This window comes from Halictus rubicundus, chromosome 8 (assembly GCF_050948215.1).
Source record: "Halictus rubicundus isolate RS-2024b chromosome 8, iyHalRubi1_principal, whole genome shotgun sequence".
NCBI lineage: Eukaryota > Metazoa > Arthropoda > Insecta > Hymenoptera > Halictidae > Halictus > Halictus rubicundus.
Window position 1 is genome coordinate 18,253,557 of NC_135156.1, and position 19,939 is coordinate 18,273,495.

Here is a 19,939-nt window from a genome sequence, read left to right on the forward strand (position 1 = left end):
ACTGGCGGAGCCGATCTTGCGAAAGGTTATTACGTTTTGGTACTTGAGAAAAGTTAGGTTAACCTCGTTCCAAGACGGTCGTACGCTACTGCATAAAATATCGTGCAGGATAAAAGCATCGATGGTAATTCGACAGGCTAAAGGCAACGTGTTAACGATCAAAATCACGGTTTAAACGCGGAATCTCAATCTCGCATGCACCGCCTCGGTACGTGCTTCGTCCCCTAAACATTGGCTACATGTATAGTTCAACACGGAAGCGAATATATCGCGCATATTAATTCCAGCAACATAAAGTGTTCATAAAAGAACCGATACGCTTTCATTCGAGCGATATAGTTCTCTCGGTTATCCGCGAGGTTCGAGTACTTCTTTACAAAGCTATATACACGGTATGTAGGTGTAACACAATTGGATCAATACTTCGGTCGCCGGAAGACGAGACGAGGGTTGATCGCGATGCAAAGAGTGAGAGAGAGAGAGAGAAAGAAAGAGGGAGGGAGAGTCGCAAGGTATTCATCGTACACGATTATCGAGCGACTTCCCTCATCGAGGCAAGATCGCGTTTTCGTATTTACAATTTTTCCGAAGAAAATATTCACGGTGAATTAATCGAACGCTTTGAACGATCAGCTCCTCCGCTAGCCCCGTGCGACCATTCGCCAGTCTCGCACAACTGTAACGACGGAAGCCTGCGACAGGGGCAACATTTCAGCAAACCTGCCGTTCTAATTGCACGCTTTCCTTTTCGAATTCCGGCAAAATCGTTTCGCTCGAATCCCCAAGACCCCGTGCGAGACTCGGGCCAGTTGGAAACTTCCCTTGTCGCTGTCAACGAAACGTCAATGAAAGAAGCCGATCGCTTCGATAAGCTGTAACACATCCCGAACGCGTAATTAACCCTTTGCACTCGAAGCCATTTTAACTCTAAAATGAAACATTTCTCCCGACCTAGAATATTTCCCTTCTATATATATTTTTTCGTGTTATACATACGAAAATGGTGCAATTTACTCGTACAGTACTGAAATGTTTAGTGATTTATTAAATACAAACAAATCTTAATAACGTGAAAAATATTTTGAATAATGATACAGGAATTTTGTAGTGGCGCCTTACAGTCGCCATTCGAGTGCTAAGGGTTAACACTAGGTTTACGGAGCACTAAAAGTGACTATTTTACATTACGTTATAAAATAAACAAGAATGTGCTGCCCAAATTTTTAGATACCCAAAGAAATAAATTTGTTGAACGGTTTCTCATGGATGTATCTTTAGAGTCTTAACAATTGCAAATTAGAAATACTAGAACCCGTCATTTTGACGGGTCCCGTAAACCTAGTGTTAACACTGAACCTACCGAGCCTTAAATACAGGTTGTCTCATAAAAATGACGAGATTTATTTGGATTTATTTGGATGAATTTATTTATAATTTCAGTAATTATAAAACAAACAGAACTGGTCATTTTGAGCTGGTAGGTTCAGTGTTAGTATCGTCGAAGATATCGTCTTACGTCGAAGGTCGAGATGTAGCCCGACATACTTGATTCCAACGAGATAAAGATTAATTAAAATCGGCCACGGTGTTAGCCAGTTTCGAAGATCGACCAAGAAAGGGTTTCCGCGGTTCTTCGCGTCGGATTCTCCCGCGTGATTCGATATACGTATACACGTAAGGTTACGCGTACACACGTAACGCGTGTAGGATGTACATATATATCGGGACTTGCGCGTACACCAGTGACAACGTCGGCTGCTGCGCCAGCTGAAACAAGATAGGCGGGACGGGACGTGGAGGGGAAGCGGGCCAATGCTATACGAACATAGTCGAATATCACGAGGGTAGGGGGCTAGAAGAGAAAGAGGGGATGCGACGAGTATGCTAGTTCAGTGTCGACCAACGGAGGAGATTCGTCGCGTCGCGTCTATTTGTCGACGAGCGTAACCATTAGAGACGGTGGTTAGGGACTCCCTTTTTCGTTGATACCAACGACAACGCCGGCCACGCGACCGGGTGACGATCGACCGATCCGCGCGGTGAGTCGTCGCCGAGAACAGCGGCGAATATAATTCTGTGGAAAAATGTGCGAACGTCGTGCGCCAATTATCTCGTACAGCGCCAGGCCGATTGCTAAAAATACGTTCGGCGAACGATCGAAGTGCTACACAACAGTCGCCGAACGCAGAAGCCAAAGCACAGCGATGTCCGAGTGAAAGAAACGTTGGTTGTTGGACACCCTGTGATAACGCGCGCGGATACCATGAGAATTCGCGCAGAATCTCCCGCGCGTCATGGGGGATCGGTGATCTCTCGTTTGTTCGAAATGCGATTCGCCAAGACATTTCGATGGAAGAATCGTCCGTGAAGCTCGCCGGAAGGAAAACACCGAACCGTCGCCTCGCTTCCTTTCTATTTCTCTGTTTTTCTTTTTTTTCCTATCTCTCTGTCTCTTTCTCCCGCTCTCTGTGACAGAACCATAAACATGCAACGTGATTTCGAGTGTGCGTAAACCGTGTGCCCGGTCGAACGTAGAACTGCAGCCAGTACCGCTGAATATATATCGCGCGTAAGCTCGCGGGTATCGAATTTCGTCGCTTCCACGTTGTTAAAGGCCGGAAATGACAACGATGCTACCTTGACAAACGTAACAACGTACGTATTCCATGGTGTGTCGCAGCAGCAACAACGCACGCTCACGACTCAATCGAGCCTCGAGCCAAGAGCCGCGCAAACCGACCAGGAACGAGACAACTGCTCGCGAGCGAAGCATGAACGTCTATCGTCAGGTAGGTTCTAATTGCGCGAATCGAATCCGTCGGTTTTGTTCGACGGTGTTTGTTGGGTCGATGATATCGAAGAAACCGACTAGTCGATACCCCTCGTATCGACTTTCCGCCGTTTCGTTTCGTTTCGTTTCGTTTCGTTTCGTTTCGTTGCGTTGCGTTGCGTTGAGGGCCCGGTCTTCGTAGATTCGCGATAAGGTAGAGTGACTACATTACCGTCGAAAAATAGTTTTACGTGCCTCAAGTTTTCGTCCTTATACAAGAATGTTTTGTCGCTGGTAATCTAGTGCGCCCTGGTCATCAGCTGACGAGATTATGCAGATATTTGGTAATATAAGCGTTAGAAGTAGGCCAAAAATTAAGAGCCGAGAATCCGTGATTCGCGATAAAGTAGAGCGACTACGTTACCGACAAAATGGAGCGAAAAATGGTTTTACGTGCCTCAACTTTTCGTCCTTATATGAGAATATTTTGTCGCTGGGAAAGGGCTCGTTCGAAAGAGGAAGGTTCAATCTAGTGCGCGCTGGTCGGGAGCTGACGAGATTATGCAGATATTTGGTAATATAAGCGTTAGAAGTAGGCCAAAAATTGACAATGCGCATGCCGTGGAATCCGAGCATTTTTGTGCCATTGGATGAGTTTTCTGGATGAAATCGAGAGCAGCGCGCGCTACAAAATATCTCCGGCTACAAATTCAGCTATATTTTGTCTTGATTCTCTGCGAAATAAAGCGAAAAACTTGAAGCACGTTTCTGGCGAGTCAGAATTCATGATATCGATAATACAGAGCAAAAAATTCGACAAAGTTTGGTCATAGACTTAACACCCGTCGGAGCAAGACCAAGACGGATCTTAAGTCTGTGTTATTAATTAAAAAGTCACGTGACTATCCCGAGCCCTTAAGTTTCGTTTCTCGAACTGAGGTTACCTCGGCCATTGGTCGAGATTCGTCAAGAGCATCGCGGTTTTCCATCCATACGGATTACACCTACTATGTGGCATGTAACCCGAGAAACGTACCGACCAATTGCACCGAGAAACGCATGGGGGTTATCGATTGGCGATTCGAAAGAAACCAGCGGCTCGTTCGAGCACACGTTCCAGGGATCTTGAGAACAATATTTTGAAAATGATCGAAACGTTCGAACTCGTCTCGGAATTCTCCGCGACTTTACAATATAATGTCGAGGGCAGCTCGATGATGCAACTTTGCACCAAATCAATTTTCATAGCGCGTTTCTCGTACTCCGTGTGCCGTATGCGATCGGATCGTAAACAAACCGTAATAAGCACCGCGCACGCGGCAAACTGCGGCGCGGATGCGTTGCTCGGTGGTTTAACGAGCTGTTAGGTTTGATTACGAAGCAAAGCAAGATGACGACGGCATTGTCGCAATCAAGAGTCAAAACCGCAAGTAGCAAACTTACGCCAATCGTCGGATCTTTATCGCGCCTGCTTCAATATTTACTTTCTCGGTTGTCAGACTTTAAACGGATGATTTTACCAATGGCATCGAACGTTGTTACCCGGTTTCACGTCCAAATTCGAGAACCGAATCGTTCTTCGAGCGCTCGTTAAATGTTGTAACCCGCGGAGCACGGTCTAATTAAAATGGCCTGAAAACCATTTCGACGTCGAATTACGTTCTAATATAAAACGAAATTGGTCTGCCTACTTGGCAGACGCTATAATCCATACGACTGTTTCGCATAATATCGAAACCATCTGTTAGCAAGTAAAAACGGAAAACAATGGAATAAGGAAAGAAGAGATATAAACAAAGCATTGCTAACTCACGAAAAGATTTTCCTGGTCACTATAACCGAAGCGTATATATACGCTCAATTTATTTTTTCTTATAATGCTGAAATATGAAGTTCTTTTACTTGTAGCCATTTTTCTACTTAAATTAATTAATTGAATATAATAAAAAAAGAGGTTGGTGATAAAGGCCTTCTTTTCATATTTACTTATGATGCAAATGGGTCAATGGATGTCGCAAGGGAAGAGTGTCAACACAGCTGCCAAATGTTCTTTTTGTGCGACATATAGCGTTCGGTAAACATGCCTCTAACTTACACGCACAGTTACAAAGTTCTTCTGAAAGGTAGTCAGGTGATTAACTGCGCGAAAGATACGATCTCTTTAATTTATAACGTGCTAGTAAACCGGTGTCAGCCGAGACAGAAATACGTGGTTCCAGTTCGAGACGGTAAGGAAATTTCGCTGGGATCGACTCGTTTTCGACTGCAGTTATCGACTGCCTCGTGTCACGACACGTTTTCAAATATTCGAAAACGCATTGCGAAAAGAAAATGGACACCTACAGGGCGGCGCAGACGAAACGAAGGGGTTCGAATAGTCTATAGTTTCTGTATTTGAGAGTTGCGATTCAATTTTTTTCCCCCCTTTTTAAATAAACTAACTTAAATATTATTCTTTAGTTGACCTACGGTCTTTCAAACATCCCCGAAGGAAACAATCGGGAGCGTTTAAATCCGGCGAACGCGGCGGTCAAAATCACGGTTCCTCGAAAGTTTCGACGAACGCGTTATGACGCGGCGTTCGCCGGATTTAACCGCTCTCGTTTTCTTTTTTCTCTGCCGCAAACGTGACTGGTTGCCGCGGCAAATGGCATGAGTCACTGCGACCGGAAAATGGTGCACACGTGTGAGGCTGAGCAGGTACAGGGGCGCGTGACGTCGCTGGTCGCTGGTCGCTGGTCGCCGGTCGTTGCACAGTGTCGCGAATGGCCGTTCTAGATGGTAAAAAATCACAGATCGTTTCATGCTTCTTCAAACCGATTGAAATTTTCTGTTACAGCTTCTTGAGCCTCTTCAGACATCATGCCAATTGGCAATAGGCATGATTTACTGATTTCTACACTATGAAATAATAATTTGTGCACTGTAACGGGCATATATAGCCAAGGATATAAATTTAAATATAAATCTTTTGTTTCGCGAACAAACTTCTCGAAATTTAGAAAATTAATGTTAGGACCTGGAGAAAGAGCAGATAAGATATACAAAAATCGTTCAAGAAGTTCCTTATTAATGCCTGTTATTTTCGAAGTTTCTGTAAAGTTTTTGAGGTAACGTCTAGCCGTGTTACCATCATTTGCGGAGCCATTTTCTCCTGCTTCCTTAGAATGCCCATTCGGTCCACCGTACGGGGTAACAAAGACTTTCAAAAATTGTGACAGGCAGGTTAGCAGATATTTGCAGCTGATTTTTATCAGAATCCCTTCTACATAGTTTGAACTTGATGCAATAAAAATTTCAAGATGGGATCTTTTCAGACTTTCTAGTTCTGCTCTATTAAAGTCAACTAACCGGCATGGAAAACTGGTACTTAAAAAATCTCTAAAAATGATTGTAAAGGACTTTATTAACGAACTTTGCGAACATTAATGTAAATATTTACTTCTGTTAATATAGAACATCGTGCATAGAAGCTTAAAGATTCATAATTATTGCTCTGACATAATTTTCTTTAGAACAAATATAAACGTACGATTTCGCCGTATTACTGTTCGGAGTTTTCACGTATTGATTTCGATACTTATATCGCTAGTAAATGAATTATTATAGGTATAATTAGGCTCGGTATTCCGAAAGAAGAATATACGAATGTTATATCTGTTTTCTGACATGACTTTTTTCCACCTAAAATGGCCATTCGCGACACAGTGCGTTGGTCGCGTATCCCGTCGGTGCCATACTTGCACTGTACAGGGTGTATACAAATTATATGTCACGACCACCATAGCGTGATTCTATACCTCTGGATCGGTGGAAATCTGTTAAAAAAATACACCGCAAAATTAACCTTGACCTTGGAAATCAAGGTCAAAGTGTCGAAAAATTTACTTTTATTGCATCGTATAGTACTCATCACTCAAATTTTTTCGACACTTTGACCTTAATTTTCGAGGTCAAGGTGAATTTTGCGGTGCATTTTTTTCACAGATCTCCACCGATCCGGAGGTTCAGAATCACGCTATGGTGGTCGTGACATATAATTTTTATACACCCTGTACAGTGTGGACTCGCGGACCAATCCCTACCTATACGTTGATTGTTTGGAAGTCAAGTGTACAACACGGCGACACATTTCCGATCGAGAACGAGGCCTGCATTCTGTATGCGTACAGACGCGGTATACTGCACACTGTACACTTATGGTACAACAAACGCCTGGCCAGCACTGCCACCGGCATCGCTCGGTGGTCGATTGATAAAGTGCAACCGGAAACGAGATACAAATATCACCGCGTTTTCTTTTTCGGATACCGTTTCGAACAATACCGCGACAGCGCGAAATAAAACACAAAGAGCAAACACCTGCGAAGAGTATTAACCCTTAGCACTCGAATGGTGACTGTAAGGCACCACTAAAAATTGCTCTATTATTATTCAAAATATGTTTCGCATTATTAAATTTGTTTGTATTTAATAAATTACTAAACATTTCAGTATTGTACGAGTAAATCGCAACATTTTCGTATGTATAACATGAAAACAAATCTATAAAAGGGAAATATTCTAGGTCGGAAGAAATGTTTCCTTTTGGAGTTAAAATAGCTTCGAGTGCAAAGGGTTAACACTAGAACTACCGGACCAGTCAAAATGACTGGTTCCTAATTTTTTCTTTTACAATCACTGAAATTGTAAAAATGTTTTCATCGGAAATTCTTGAATGCACTTCTTCATAGAAGCACTCATTACAATAAAAGTTGTGTGAAGTCTAAATGGACACAGCCTTGTCACAGTTACAAAGCAATATACGTCATTTATTGCTCGGTAGTTCTAATGTTAAGGGCCAAGGCTAGTCACGTGACTTTTGCAGAGTCATTTTTTCCATAAAAATGCTTGGATTCCACGGCATGCGCACCGTCAATTTTTGGCCTACTTCTAACGCTTATATTCTCGTCAGCTCATGGCCAGCGCTTCATTGAACCTTCCTCATTCGAATGAGCTCTTTCCCAGTGAAAAATATTCTCACACAATGACGAAAAGTTGAGGCACGTGAAATCATTTTTCGCCCAATTTTGTCGGTAACCTGGTCACTCTGCCTTATCGCGAATCTACGGACAATTAACTATTGTTTGCTGTTCGTAACTAACGTCCAGATTAGAAATAACTGCGCCCCGATAACGTTTGATACACCGACACGTATTACGACGCTGCCTCGGCTCTCGATACGTATCCAGGCTCGTTGAAAACTACAATTGGCTAGGTAACTTTGAAGCGGAAGCGTGTATCCAGACCAGGTGGTCCATGATCGATTGTTGCAGCCGCCGAGGCAAGTGATAAATAAAGACACCGCGTTCGCGTATTGTTTAATTCGGAACAGCATTAACATTTTTGTAGGCTTATATCGAAGCGAAGGGGCGCGCGAGAATCGCCGGAAACGTGTATCTTATCGTTTCCCTTCGCATCCACGCATACAAAATATTTCCTAATTAAATCTTCGTCCCGAGCGACCGCCTTGAACCAGCCTCAATAATTTTCAATTAAATCTCGATTAGCGTTTGTCGCGTACGAACCTTGCGAGTCTCGATTACGCCGATTAGTTTTTTTTTCCTCTTTTTTCTTTTGATTTGTCCGACGACCAAACGTGGAACGCGATCGAGTACAAACAACTACCGTATGCCAACCGTAGCTTGTGTTTCACGATAAACTACATGTATGGTTTGTTTAATCGACAGGTGCTGGTATAATGAAGCCATCCATGAAAATGGGAGTGATAGTGCTAATAGGCGTATTCGTGGTGTTCTACCAGTACCATCTCTCGACGGGTGTTCGGTTCGATCAGATGACCGACTTCAACACGGGCGGCACGGCCGAAGAGAACCCGGTCTTCTCTCAGGAAGACGTAGAAAGCTATGTCGGCACAACCAAGTTGAAGGAAGAAATGGTATAACCCGGATCGACCTACTTTTTTGTCGGTCGAAACCACGCCGACCGTACGACCATGATTCCAACGAAACTGTTTGCAGATTCGGAGCGCGGTGCGCAGAGTCCAGGAGGCGAACGGACTGAGCCCGGACATCGCGACGTCGCTGATTCAAGAGCTGATCAATCATTTGACCAAGAACCCGGCGGCGTTCGGGCATGATCCAGCCGGGAGCAACAGCTCGAAAATGGCGCGGGTTCAACCAGCGGCGCAACCACCGCCTCAGCGACCACCATCTGGATCCTCGTCGGCGGCCTCGAGGATCCAGGCGTTGTCGCAGGAGGCGATCGTCGAACCGTTGTACATAATCACGCCGACTTATCGAAGACCGGAACAGATCCCGGAGCTGACCAGAATGTCTCACACGCTGATGCTGGTCAAGAACATTCACTGGCTCGTGATCGAGGATGCCAACGTCGCCACCAGCCAAGTCACTCGATTGTTGGAGCGGACCGGCTTGAAGTTCGATCATTTGACCGGTAAACAATCGCATTCGAAACAGTTGTTTTGCTTCGAGTCGAGTCGCGGAGATTCCGTTGCGATATTACAGCGTCCGGTCAGGGTTAGATCCGGATCGAACGCGAACAGTAGAGAGTGTACACGGATTTCTATGATTCAGATTCGAACGTATGTTCCAGCCCCGATGCCCGAGAAGTACAAGCAGAAGAAGGGCGCGAAACCGCGAGGCGTGTCGAACCGGAACCGCGGCCTACAATGGATCAGGGCGAATGCGACCAACGGGGTGTTCTACTTTGCCGACGACGACAATACCTACGACATAACGCTCTTCGACGAGGTAGATCTCGTATGCCGAACCGAACTATTCATTCATTCATATTTATAGAATATTCATAAAATATAGCGGTTCTCGCTATTAACCCTTAGCACTCGAAAGGCGACTGTAAGGCGCCACTAAAAATTGCTCAATCATTATTCAAAATATTTTTTGCATTATTAAATTTATTTGTATTTAATAAATTACTAAACATTTCGGCATTGTACGACTAACGTGTATCATTTTTGTATGTATAACATGAAAAAAATATATAGAGAGGAAATATTCTAGGTAGGAAGAAATGTTTGGTTTCGGAGTTAAAATAGCTTCGAGTGCAAAGGGTTAACACGTACACCCCTTGCACTACTATTTATTTTGTTATTATAACGATTAGAAATTCTTCATCGTTCAGGATTTCATAGAAAAAAAGATATATCAACTACAACGATACATATTTATTAGACTCTGTTCAGAATCTTCATCACGAGTCCGGCTCGATATTGCAAGGCAAGGGGTTAACAGTGAGAACCGTGTCCTGGAAACAGTTTTGGATTGTTATTCTTGACGCCGTTACACGTAGTAAAGCCGACACTCGTTTCAGATCCGTCGCACGAAGAGGGTGTCGATGTTTCCCGTGGGACTCTGCACAAAGTTCGGTCTGAGCTCGCCGATCATCAAGAATGGGAAATTCGTCGGTTTTTACGACGGATGGATAGCCGGCCGAAAATTCCCTGTGGATATGGCTGGGTTCGCGGTGAACGTGAAGTTTCTTCTGCAGAGGCCGAACGCCACGATGCCGTTCAAAGCCGGCTACGAGGAGGACGGATTTCTGAAGAGTCTCGCGCCGTTCGAGCCGAAGGACATCGAATTCCTGGCCGACAATTGCACGAAGGTTCTCGCGTGGCACACGCAGACCAAGAAGAACGAGGCCAGCGCGGCTCTCGACATGAAGCTCTACAGAGAAACGAATCTGGTCAGGTTGAAGGAGCAGATAGTCTGATGCTCCTCTTTGGTAAAGTTTCGATCTCGATCTCGATCTCGATTGTGATCTAGATGTCGAACTTGAATTTTAATGGAGACACCTTGTGTCCATTAAAACGCGCGACGGGAATCATTCGCGGACCGCGACGAACAAAGTGATTCAGTGCCTGAAGTAGTGTAACCGTACCGGTCGGCATTGCGATTATCGTTTCTTTTCGTTGATTCGATGAAATTCGCGAGACGCGTCGAATAGCGCGATTGTCCTGTGCTTGACCCGTTGTTAACAACAACCAGAAAATACCAAAGGAGCGCAGGGTAGAGCAGAGCGTCTCGTTTTCTAGTAAACTTTTATGTCTCTAATGTCGCATAGCGTGAGCTCTCGGTTTTTAGCTACAGCGATGTTTCAGTTCTAGTTGTACAATGATCGATGTGCACCCCGTAGGCCAATGACCAATTAATTCGAATGAACGTAGTTCGAGAAAAGAAGGAAACTAAACGCGATGATGAAAGAGTTTACCGATCAGTACAAGACTTTGCTGTTAAAGTTTTTGTTTTTTGCATTACGTTAATTGCTTCTCCAAGTATGCCTAAGAATGTCGGTTCGATGCGTGACCAATGCACATAAAAAATGTAAAGTAATCGAGACGCGAGTAGGTGAAGCATAGCTGTTCTTTTCTATACGGAACGATCAAATATTTATAGGTGTTCCAGAAATAAATGGCCGACTTGAGCCGACTCGTTTCACTCGTGTACCGACGATATAGATATACGCGTTGCGCTGGTTGCTATCAAGATACCTAATAACTTATTTCTGGAACAGCCTGTACGCGATACGGATAAAGACACTTAGTTATTGCAGTGTCCGATGCTTCCATCTTTTACACAGAGTAATATTTATTTATACGTAGAGTATCTCCGAATGGTTTTTATCGTTGCTGCAGGATCTCAGAATACTTCAACGAATGTCGTTAAAGAGTCCAACGCAACGTTCAGGGTTCTCGAATTAATTTAGCATTTAATAGACTTTTTGATTGCGAAATAGCCAAATAATGTATGCCAGTTTTTCAAGGTTTCTGAGTAATATATCGTAATGGAGAAGTGAACGAACGTCGTATCGATGTATCTATCGATCGTGAGAGCGTGAATATTCATATCGAACACAGTCACAATTAGCTAGGTAAACAAAGAAATGCGGTGTAACGAAGGAAGGAAAGGAGTATGTTTAAAGACATTTGCGACAGCGCAACGTTGCGTGAACAATTTCAATTATCGATGATATATCGATATCGATTGAGTTGTCAACGACCGAGGAGTTTAGATACGTTACAAAAACGTTGCACCTTAGATAGTCTTAGGATCGCCTTCAGCGAAAAAGAAGAAAAAGCTATTCGAATCCAAAGTCAGAGCAACCGTTGACAGGGTTGCAACAAACTTCTTCTCGAATCAGCACCTTGAATAGGCAAGACAGCAATTACCAAAGTGACACAAGTGATATAGGAAACTTTCGAAATTCCGTAGGTTTTAGATCTCTTGTTGCTCGAGTAGAAAAACTCGCTATCTTCTACTCTACCGATGTCGGTCGTGCAATAATCTCGGTTTGCGTTTAATGTTCAACGACTGGTTTGAATCGGATCGAATCGTTCGTTGAACTATTGGGCGCGATAATCGAGTAGCTTAACTTAAATGATTCTAACCCCGATTTGACGTTGCAATTAATTTCGATGAAAATTCGTTATGGCGGATAGAGTGCGAGGGAATAAACCGCAGATCGGATGAAATCGAGTCGAATGGATTCGTTGATGAAAGCAATAACTTGTTGTCAGATTAGGGTGGTTTCCGCGCGAATCACGCGGTTTGTATGAATGAGCGATAGTGTCGTTTAACAGTATTGGCCGTACCAAATGAATTCAATTTTCCCGCCTCTGAACTTGCGGTATGGCGGCGAGTGGCGTCGGTGTTGCGCGCATGCGTACCGCGTGCTGTCAGTTGTTGCGCGCATGCGTGCCGCGTGCTGTCAGTTGCTGGTCACGCGTATATGCGAACGATCGTTTTAACCTGTTAAACCGGTGATTGTTCGATCACAACAAATGGCGAATAAGCAAAATTTGCAAAACCATACGTTCTCAGAATAACTTAACCTAATATAGATATTAGATGATAAGCAAGTGTAAAGATTTAGGTAAGGGAATAAGAAAATTTAAAGTCATCGAATATGGAAACGCGATCGGAGAAACATAAGGAATTGGCCGATTAACAGGTTAAACGGAGCACAGAACTGAAAGGCACTAAATAGCTAACCTCGACAATAAGCGTGACACCATTGTTTATTTCGAATTTCCGTTCGACTGTCCCGTAGGTGTATGTGTGTGCGCGCGCCTGTGCGTATGCGTATTATTCGCGAGTATGTACAAGCGACGACATTTTAACGAAGAATGAAGATATTTGCTCCTGTTCGATTCAGAACAAAAGTACCCATTTTTGTAGACTGAATCGTGCGTCAAATTACGCTCGTGTGCTATTAGTCTTTTGTTCGAATATTTAGAAAGCGGCAAATCAAAGTCGAAATTTTCAACAAACGCTTTCGCTCGTCTCTCTGAATTGATCAGCAGTACACAATTCTATCGCTTGTCGATGCGCGCGTTATTGCAAGTTATTGGAACTCTCGATTGGTGCTAACGATAAGTTTGTAAAAGCTCCCGTAATAACTAAAATTATTATACCAGACAGAAGTAACGTAATCTGGCCACTCGAGCCGCCCGAATAACTCATTCTCGTTACACGAATTATCCGTACAATTAAGAGTGCGCTGGATGGAACAAATCTAGCAATTTTGCGAAACACTTGTACCACGACGAACCTGGTGATGCTTTTGACTCTCGATTGTCAGAAAACAAAAAAAAATTGGACATTTATTACCCGTTTAAGCGAAGAAAAAAATATTCACAATAAAAACCCGTGTTTATTTCATCGACTGTACGTTCGACGATGAAGTTCGTAACGATACTCGTGTAAAGAATCAAGGACGAAAGCACAGAGATGACTTTGAATGCGCGCGACACGTTTGTATAAGACTGAAAGCGGTTTTTTAATCAATTTTCAGATGCTCTGTAACGAGGTAACGGAGCAGGAAGGACGGTTAGTGGTGTTTCGTAGGTATAATGTAAAGTCAAGTAAAGTACTGTAAAGCCAAGTATGTATTTACAGGCTGTTTAAGTAAGGCGAGGGATCTTAATTATTCGCGTTCCGTGGAAATCTGTGCAAATGGCGTCATACTTAATGTCTTGGTTTCTACGCAATCGAGGCTAGGCGAGAAAGATGTGGGTAGGCCCGAATCGATTCGCGAGACAAGCTTGGGCCGAATAGAGAACTTCAAAAAAAAAAAATCCATCCAAGTATTCGAAAAGTTTTCCATACAGTTTCTAATCGCGCGTCTACGAGTATAATTATCTCAATCGTGACATATCTTAGTTACAGGATAAGCCGTGATTTTAAGTAGAACTGGGAACCGATTCGAACAAAAGAAAAATATATCGTCGCGGTGTATACGTATATACATATTATGTATGCATACGTATAAAGATTTGATTCCCCCGATTTCTTTTTCATACAACGTTCGAAAGTGACTGTAGGCTTAATTTTGGAAATGGTGTGCGAGTCGAACAAAAGAAGAAACCTACTTCTGCATGTGAACGACAGTTCACGCTTAATTAGTTGATTACTGTTCCTCATAGAGAAATGTAAGAAAAGTAATAAATAATGATGTGATATTCTACAATTACAAAAAAAGTTTGTAAAAGTTGTCTGCTTCTGCGGATACAGAACGCGCAATGAAAACAAGAGTAAGAAAGGAAAGGAAAGTTTAATGTTCTTTTTCCACTTCTTCCTCTTTTTTTATTTTATTTTATTTCTTTTTTTTTTTTTATTACCACGATATCCTCTGAGGATAAGGTTCGTTGCTCCAATAAAATGTTTTATTAACAAAAATATAGAATTGTAAGAAATTAACTGTCAATGTGGTAATTGTTTCCATGATAATTTGCCAGTTTTTTGGTTCTTGTATTAGCAAACGATAAAGAATGTACGGAATAATGAAATAACGTGGTTCCACGAGCAACTGAGGAATCATGACCATGGATATCATGAAAGTATAGTTGACTTGAGTAGCAAACCTCAAATGATTGATTCTATGGAACATCGTGTACAGGGTAAACGAATAAACGGGTATTAATAGATACTTGAACGACGCGTACTTCCCCATTAGCCTATTCCAAAAGTAAAATATATAATGCCTATTGTCAGCTAACATGTACGGATGAACGAGAGTGTTGAAATGGATTGCTACGGTTAAAAAACCCAAAAGGCAAAGGTGAAGAACCCACCGTATTCTAAGAAAATTTATGTAGGACTTCCAATGAGTAATCGTGTAAGGCCATAGAAAGCAAGAAATAAAAGCAGAAAAATAGAATAATTGAGGGAGATGAATAGTGGGAACATGGGCTGCACGATCTCCGACCACTATACCCTTATTCCAGATAACGAATAGAAGAAATACTGAACATACTGTTGCATACGGAAGCAACTGTACGACAATTTCGATAATAAATTTAAAAAACGATGCCCATCCACAAGACGTTTCTTCGGTTATCTTTTTCCATTGTTTCTAAAAATTACATAATAAAGATAGATCAGAGGAAATATTATAATTTCATTCTATTTTTCATCGAATTACTACTCACTTTTAAATAGATAAAAGAACTGTACTCTTGGCTTGTTATCGACTTGGGCTTTTTACGTTCTATTAAATCGAACGCAAGCTCCACACTAACGAATGCAACCCAAATAATGTTTGTTTGGCGAATTAGCACAGATAAGAGACCTGCGGCATTATATATTATAGTTTTATTTTTGAAATTCTACCGCATTCTGTTCTACTACTCTTTTAATACGTACCTACGGCTGCTGCCATTTTAAATTTTTTATGTAAATGCAATAGTAACATTAATAATATCGCGTTGACCGACACAACATCTGTGTAATATAGAAAGTGCCAGAAGAACAAAGGTGGAAAGAGCATAATGTTACAAGCCACCAGGAGATGTTTCCAGTTTTTCCATCTTTTTGCAGGGCGAGTTATCGAAATATGTTTGGTTATATTGTAAATGAGATAGAAATTGATAAACGTTCCAAGTAAATTTATGCATCTCATGTAAAAGATGTTACAAAGATTAAAAGGTGATAATATCAGAGTTGCGAGTAAATACAACCCAGGTAAGGTGGTAATTTTAGGATCCCACTGAAAATAATATGCATGTCTTTCAAATATAATTTATTTTAGAGTATACTCGAAGCGTTGTTCCCTGATTAGCGGAAATTATAATGTGGATAGTTAAACAGTGAAGAAAAGATATTTTCTATCCTATCCCATCTTCGAATTATGTTACGATGTTGCAAATGAAAACGTAAAAAAAAATTAGAAACCGAAACATACCTGTGTAAAATTGCCGGCGCAATACTGCAATGTCTGAGGTACGTGGAAAACCTCGTCAATGAAATAATATGGTTGCACGTGATTCAGAAAAAGAAATAATATTACGATGCACGAGAAAAATGATAAAATTGTAAACTGTTGTACAATTTGAGACTCGATTTTCACCGCCATGGTTTCGATTAACGAAAACAATAAACAGATGAAACTACGCTATCAGAACAATGATAACGAAAAACATCGGTAGACGTGTGAACGCATCGGAGATCAATCAATTTAACTCGAGCGAGGAAATCAACCTGCTGATCGTTTGAATTGTACGTAGATATTGATCGTACGGTTCAATTTTTGCAATTAGTTTCAATCGCACGAAAACAATATCGTCGGAAACACGTGTTGCCATCCAATATCGAACACTTCGAGATTACATTCGTGACGTTGCCGGAACTTCGCTTTACTACCACCAATTACCACTAGAGGTACCAATGAAGATATGTGAGTGCTCACGCCCGGGGCACGGGGGTGGGCACTGATCCAGCCAAGAAGATGATGCAGGTTAGTGTTCAGGATTCCTCGGCTGGGTGGCGGCACGTACATCTTCCAGCAAAACCTGCAAACAGCGCCATTACCTCGTAGTGACAAAACGCCCAAGCTTGTAGCCGATTAGTGTTCGAGTTTCTACCGCCAGGTGGCGCTGGCGGCACCATGTGTTACTCGGTCGGTAACGTTTGGCTAACAGTTTGAGCGTTTTGCCGCTACAGTCTAGTGGCGCTATTTACAGATTTTCAGAACCAGATGATTCCTGCCGCCTATTGCACTACCCCTTATGGGAATATCGGTAAGAATCATTTGTTCTGTTCTTTAGGAGTTGGACATTAACAGAGAGGAAATGAGAGTGCTCACGCCCGGGATTTTAGTATCCCCGGTATAGTGGTGCTGCCCCCTAGTCTAATTTTTAGCCTGGACCAGAACCTGCGTCATCTTTTTAGCCTGGACCAGAACCTGCATCCAAACTAATCCATCGTCTTACATCGTCACAAGAGGCGCCACCGTTGCTTCGGATATCGATCCTATTTGCTTGTTCAAATATAATCTCTAAAATTACGCGGGAAAATACATTTGCCTGATCGCGTTGCGGCAGATTTTATTTCTAGAATAATGTGGAATCAAAGTGCTTTTTTGATTGTTCATAAAGAAAACGTTCACTGTAATGTCGAGATAAATAAGTTTATTGTAACTTATTATTCTCAGATTCGAGGTGAAACGATCTGAGTAATCTTGATTTTTTTTTTGTTGTTGTTATATGTAAAAACATTAACAGAATACAAAACTGTGATACTTTACAAGTAAGTAGATTGTAGACACTAGGCAGACTTGTAACGTGTTGTGCTAGCTAGGCTCTTGTTTCGTACAACAGAACCCTATGAGAAACCATGTGTTCGTTACAAGAAGAAATTTTTAATGCACCTTAGATCTGACAAGTTCGCTTTTTAAAGAGATACATAATGTAGGAATTAAAAAATACTAATTACCGTACCGTACGTTCGTTACAGATAATACTAACTTCGGTTCAATTCGTTAGAAAATGTCGAGTAAAATTTAGCATGCGTGGTAATACGAAACATTGAAGGTATTTCAAAGGTATCTCACGACTGAAATTATAGTACTTCGAAGTTTGGCATGTTATTGGCTCTCGGCAGTTCGTTTTACTTGACACGCTAAGATGTTGCGTTGCATAGTTTGTCGTGTACAATTCGTTCCTGTCTCATCGTTAGACAGAGCTTGAAAACAATAATAATATAACGTATCGATAAAACGCATGCCAGTCTTCAGTTTGATACTATATACTACCTGGTTCCTTCCTGGCACACAGAAAAATCAATCCACATCGTCTATCGAACTTTACGGCATTTGGACCTGAGAATGATTACAGAATAGGGGTATATTTTTACTAATTGTAAGGAGGAAACGAATCGAGTTTCGTTGAAGCGTAATACACACGAAACGCGAACAAAAAACGATGCCTTGTTGCACATGGAAAACATGATCTTTGTGTACGCAGACATTAAACGTTGTATATAAAAAAGACATATAGGCGAAATATGTGTATGTACGTATATCACAATTAAGTTCTAATATGCAAACACCGTACAAAGCTGAGCATTCTTCTCGTTGAGATCTGAAATATTCGTATTCGTATTCACTTGCGTTCTTTCGCTTTCCTTTGATTTGTCGACCGATGTTAGGCAAACAAAGAAAGACATGCAAAGTTTTGGCATATGTACATATTCACTTATTCTTAACAAATTGTAAATGTGCATGGAAATGTTCTAACTTGAAATCAAAGGTTGAATCGTTTCGTCGTGAACCAATTCAATGCATGCGTAATTATACTTGTCCACATAAGGATCGTGGTTGCAAGTACAAAGTTGTTATACGCGATGGAGTATAGAACGCATATCGTTAATTTGGATTGATCGATTTATTGAAACGAAAGTATGTCTATTGTTGTTCGTGATTGCAAACAAGTCTACTCTTGATATGCTTTTACACGTATCGATATCGAATTTCAAGGAAAATCTCGATGAAAATTCCATCGTCTCGATGCTCGTCGACGATTGCGTGGTTGTTGAACGTTGGAAAATATACGAGAAGCTGTTCGATACTGAAACACGAGATAATCGTTATTGGAACGAATACAAGTATATTTTTATTTGACCGCAAAAGGTGACTGTTGAATTTTTCGAAAAGCAATACCGTATTTCATTTAGTCCAACGCTACGAAGACTATGCGTCTTAATTAAGGGATGGTCGGTGGTGCTAATAGTGAGTGTGGGTTATGGGTGTGGATTGCGGAAATGGAAGGGAACTTAGTTTTTGACGAATGGCCGTAGAAATAAAAGAGGATTGTGGGAGAAGCGTAAATGTAAACATCGTTCTTCGAACTCGCATGGCTACCTGAGACATTTTGTATCTTTCAGTCGTTAATTAACTCGTTGTCGTGTACGGGACGACAGGAACGCGAATACGGAAGCACGTGCGCCCGCGCGCACGCACGCACGCACTTTGTCACTGAAAGCAATATCTAGAAAAAGAAAGAAATAAAAAGGAAATATCAAAATGTACGCTTAGGTTTACTCAATCTTTTGTCTCTCCTATTGGAAAACTGAAACACGTATGCACGGTATACAACTAATACTTTTGTAGGCGTTCAATTCTACATATTGCTTTGAATGTTCTCATGTACTCTTGGACAGAGAGAAAGAACGAGACACTGGAAGAAGCACATCTTTCGATATGAACAACGAATCGATGCAATTATTGTTGGACTGCGGATCCCCGTACAACGTTACCATTCTCAAAAATGAATCGACAGAACACAACGCATATTCGTTGGACTCGAGTGTTTGATGTTTTTCGGAGATTGTTTTTTCGTTTTCACTTAGGATCCGCGGTCCGTCTATCAGCACTTGTGGAATGCCTGCAGTCAAAATCATTTTAAACACGCTGAACACGTTCCAGTTAACGAAATCCTATGCGCGAAACTATGATCGTGTACCTTAAGTAAACCCCGTGGAGAACGTTTGCGAATTATTTACAATCATTTTTCGTTTTCCTTCGCTATCGCTTCACTGAATTTCCTACGACATAAATAATTAAACAGATAAATGAACACAATGGGACGAGAACCCACCATTCCTTTACGGATACAGTAACGAACCAATGAAAATATCGTTATCGTTCGAGTAAAAGATATATAATACATTCTTGATTATTAGACGTAAATGTTTGATCGCAATACTACGTGTTATCGAATAAATCAGATAATATCTGTCGCGTCTGCTCGACTTGTTCTTTTTAGCACGACGAAAATCATTACCGAGGGAAACCATCGTGAACGATCGACTTCTATAAAAACCAAGCTTGTGCAGACAATAAACGAAGAGCACT

The 19,939-nt window shown here is 41.8% G+C and overlaps 2 protein-coding genes across 4 annotated transcripts; one reads left to right on the plus strand and one right to left on the minus strand.

The window, feature by feature from the left end:
- Positions 1-1,857: 1,857 nt before the first annotated feature.
- Glcat-p (Glucuronyltransferase P) lies at positions 1,858-11,880 on the plus strand. Of its 2 annotated transcripts, none has more exons than XM_076791763.1 (5): positions 1,858-2,789; positions 8,500-8,708; positions 8,791-9,226; positions 9,386-9,543; positions 10,124-11,880. In XM_076791763.1, the coding sequence occupies exons 2-5, from the start codon at positions 8,511-8,513 to the stop codon at positions 10,520-10,522; spliced, it is 1,191 nt and encodes a 396-aa protein (XP_076647878.1). In that variant the 5' UTR covers positions 1,858-2,789; positions 8,500-8,510; the 3' UTR covers positions 10,523-11,880. The 2 variants fall into 2 exon arrangements, with proteins under 2 accessions (XP_076647878.1, XP_076647877.1); XM_076791762.1 differs by lacking the exon at positions 1,858-2,789 and adding an exon at positions 4,815-4,998.
- Positions 11,881-12,204: 324 nt separating this feature from the next.
- On the minus strand, positions 12,205-16,510 carry Alg10 (alpha-1,2-glucosyltransferase Alg10). 2 transcript variants are annotated; one of them, XM_076791760.1, is made up of 4 exons: positions 15,992-16,510; positions 15,454-15,796; positions 15,240-15,379; positions 12,205-15,163 (listed from the first exon to the last, which is right to left on the minus strand). In XM_076791760.1, exons 1-4 carry the CDS (start codon positions 16,160-16,162, stop codon positions 14,426-14,428), a joined length of 1,392 nt encoding a protein of 463 aa, XP_076647875.1. In that variant the 5' UTR covers positions 16,163-16,510; the 3' UTR covers positions 12,205-14,425. The 2 variants fall into 2 exon arrangements, with proteins under 2 accessions (XP_076647875.1, XP_076647876.1); XM_076791761.1 differs by having other exon boundaries at positions 16,201-16,509.
- Positions 16,511-19,939: the final 3,429 nt, after the last annotated feature.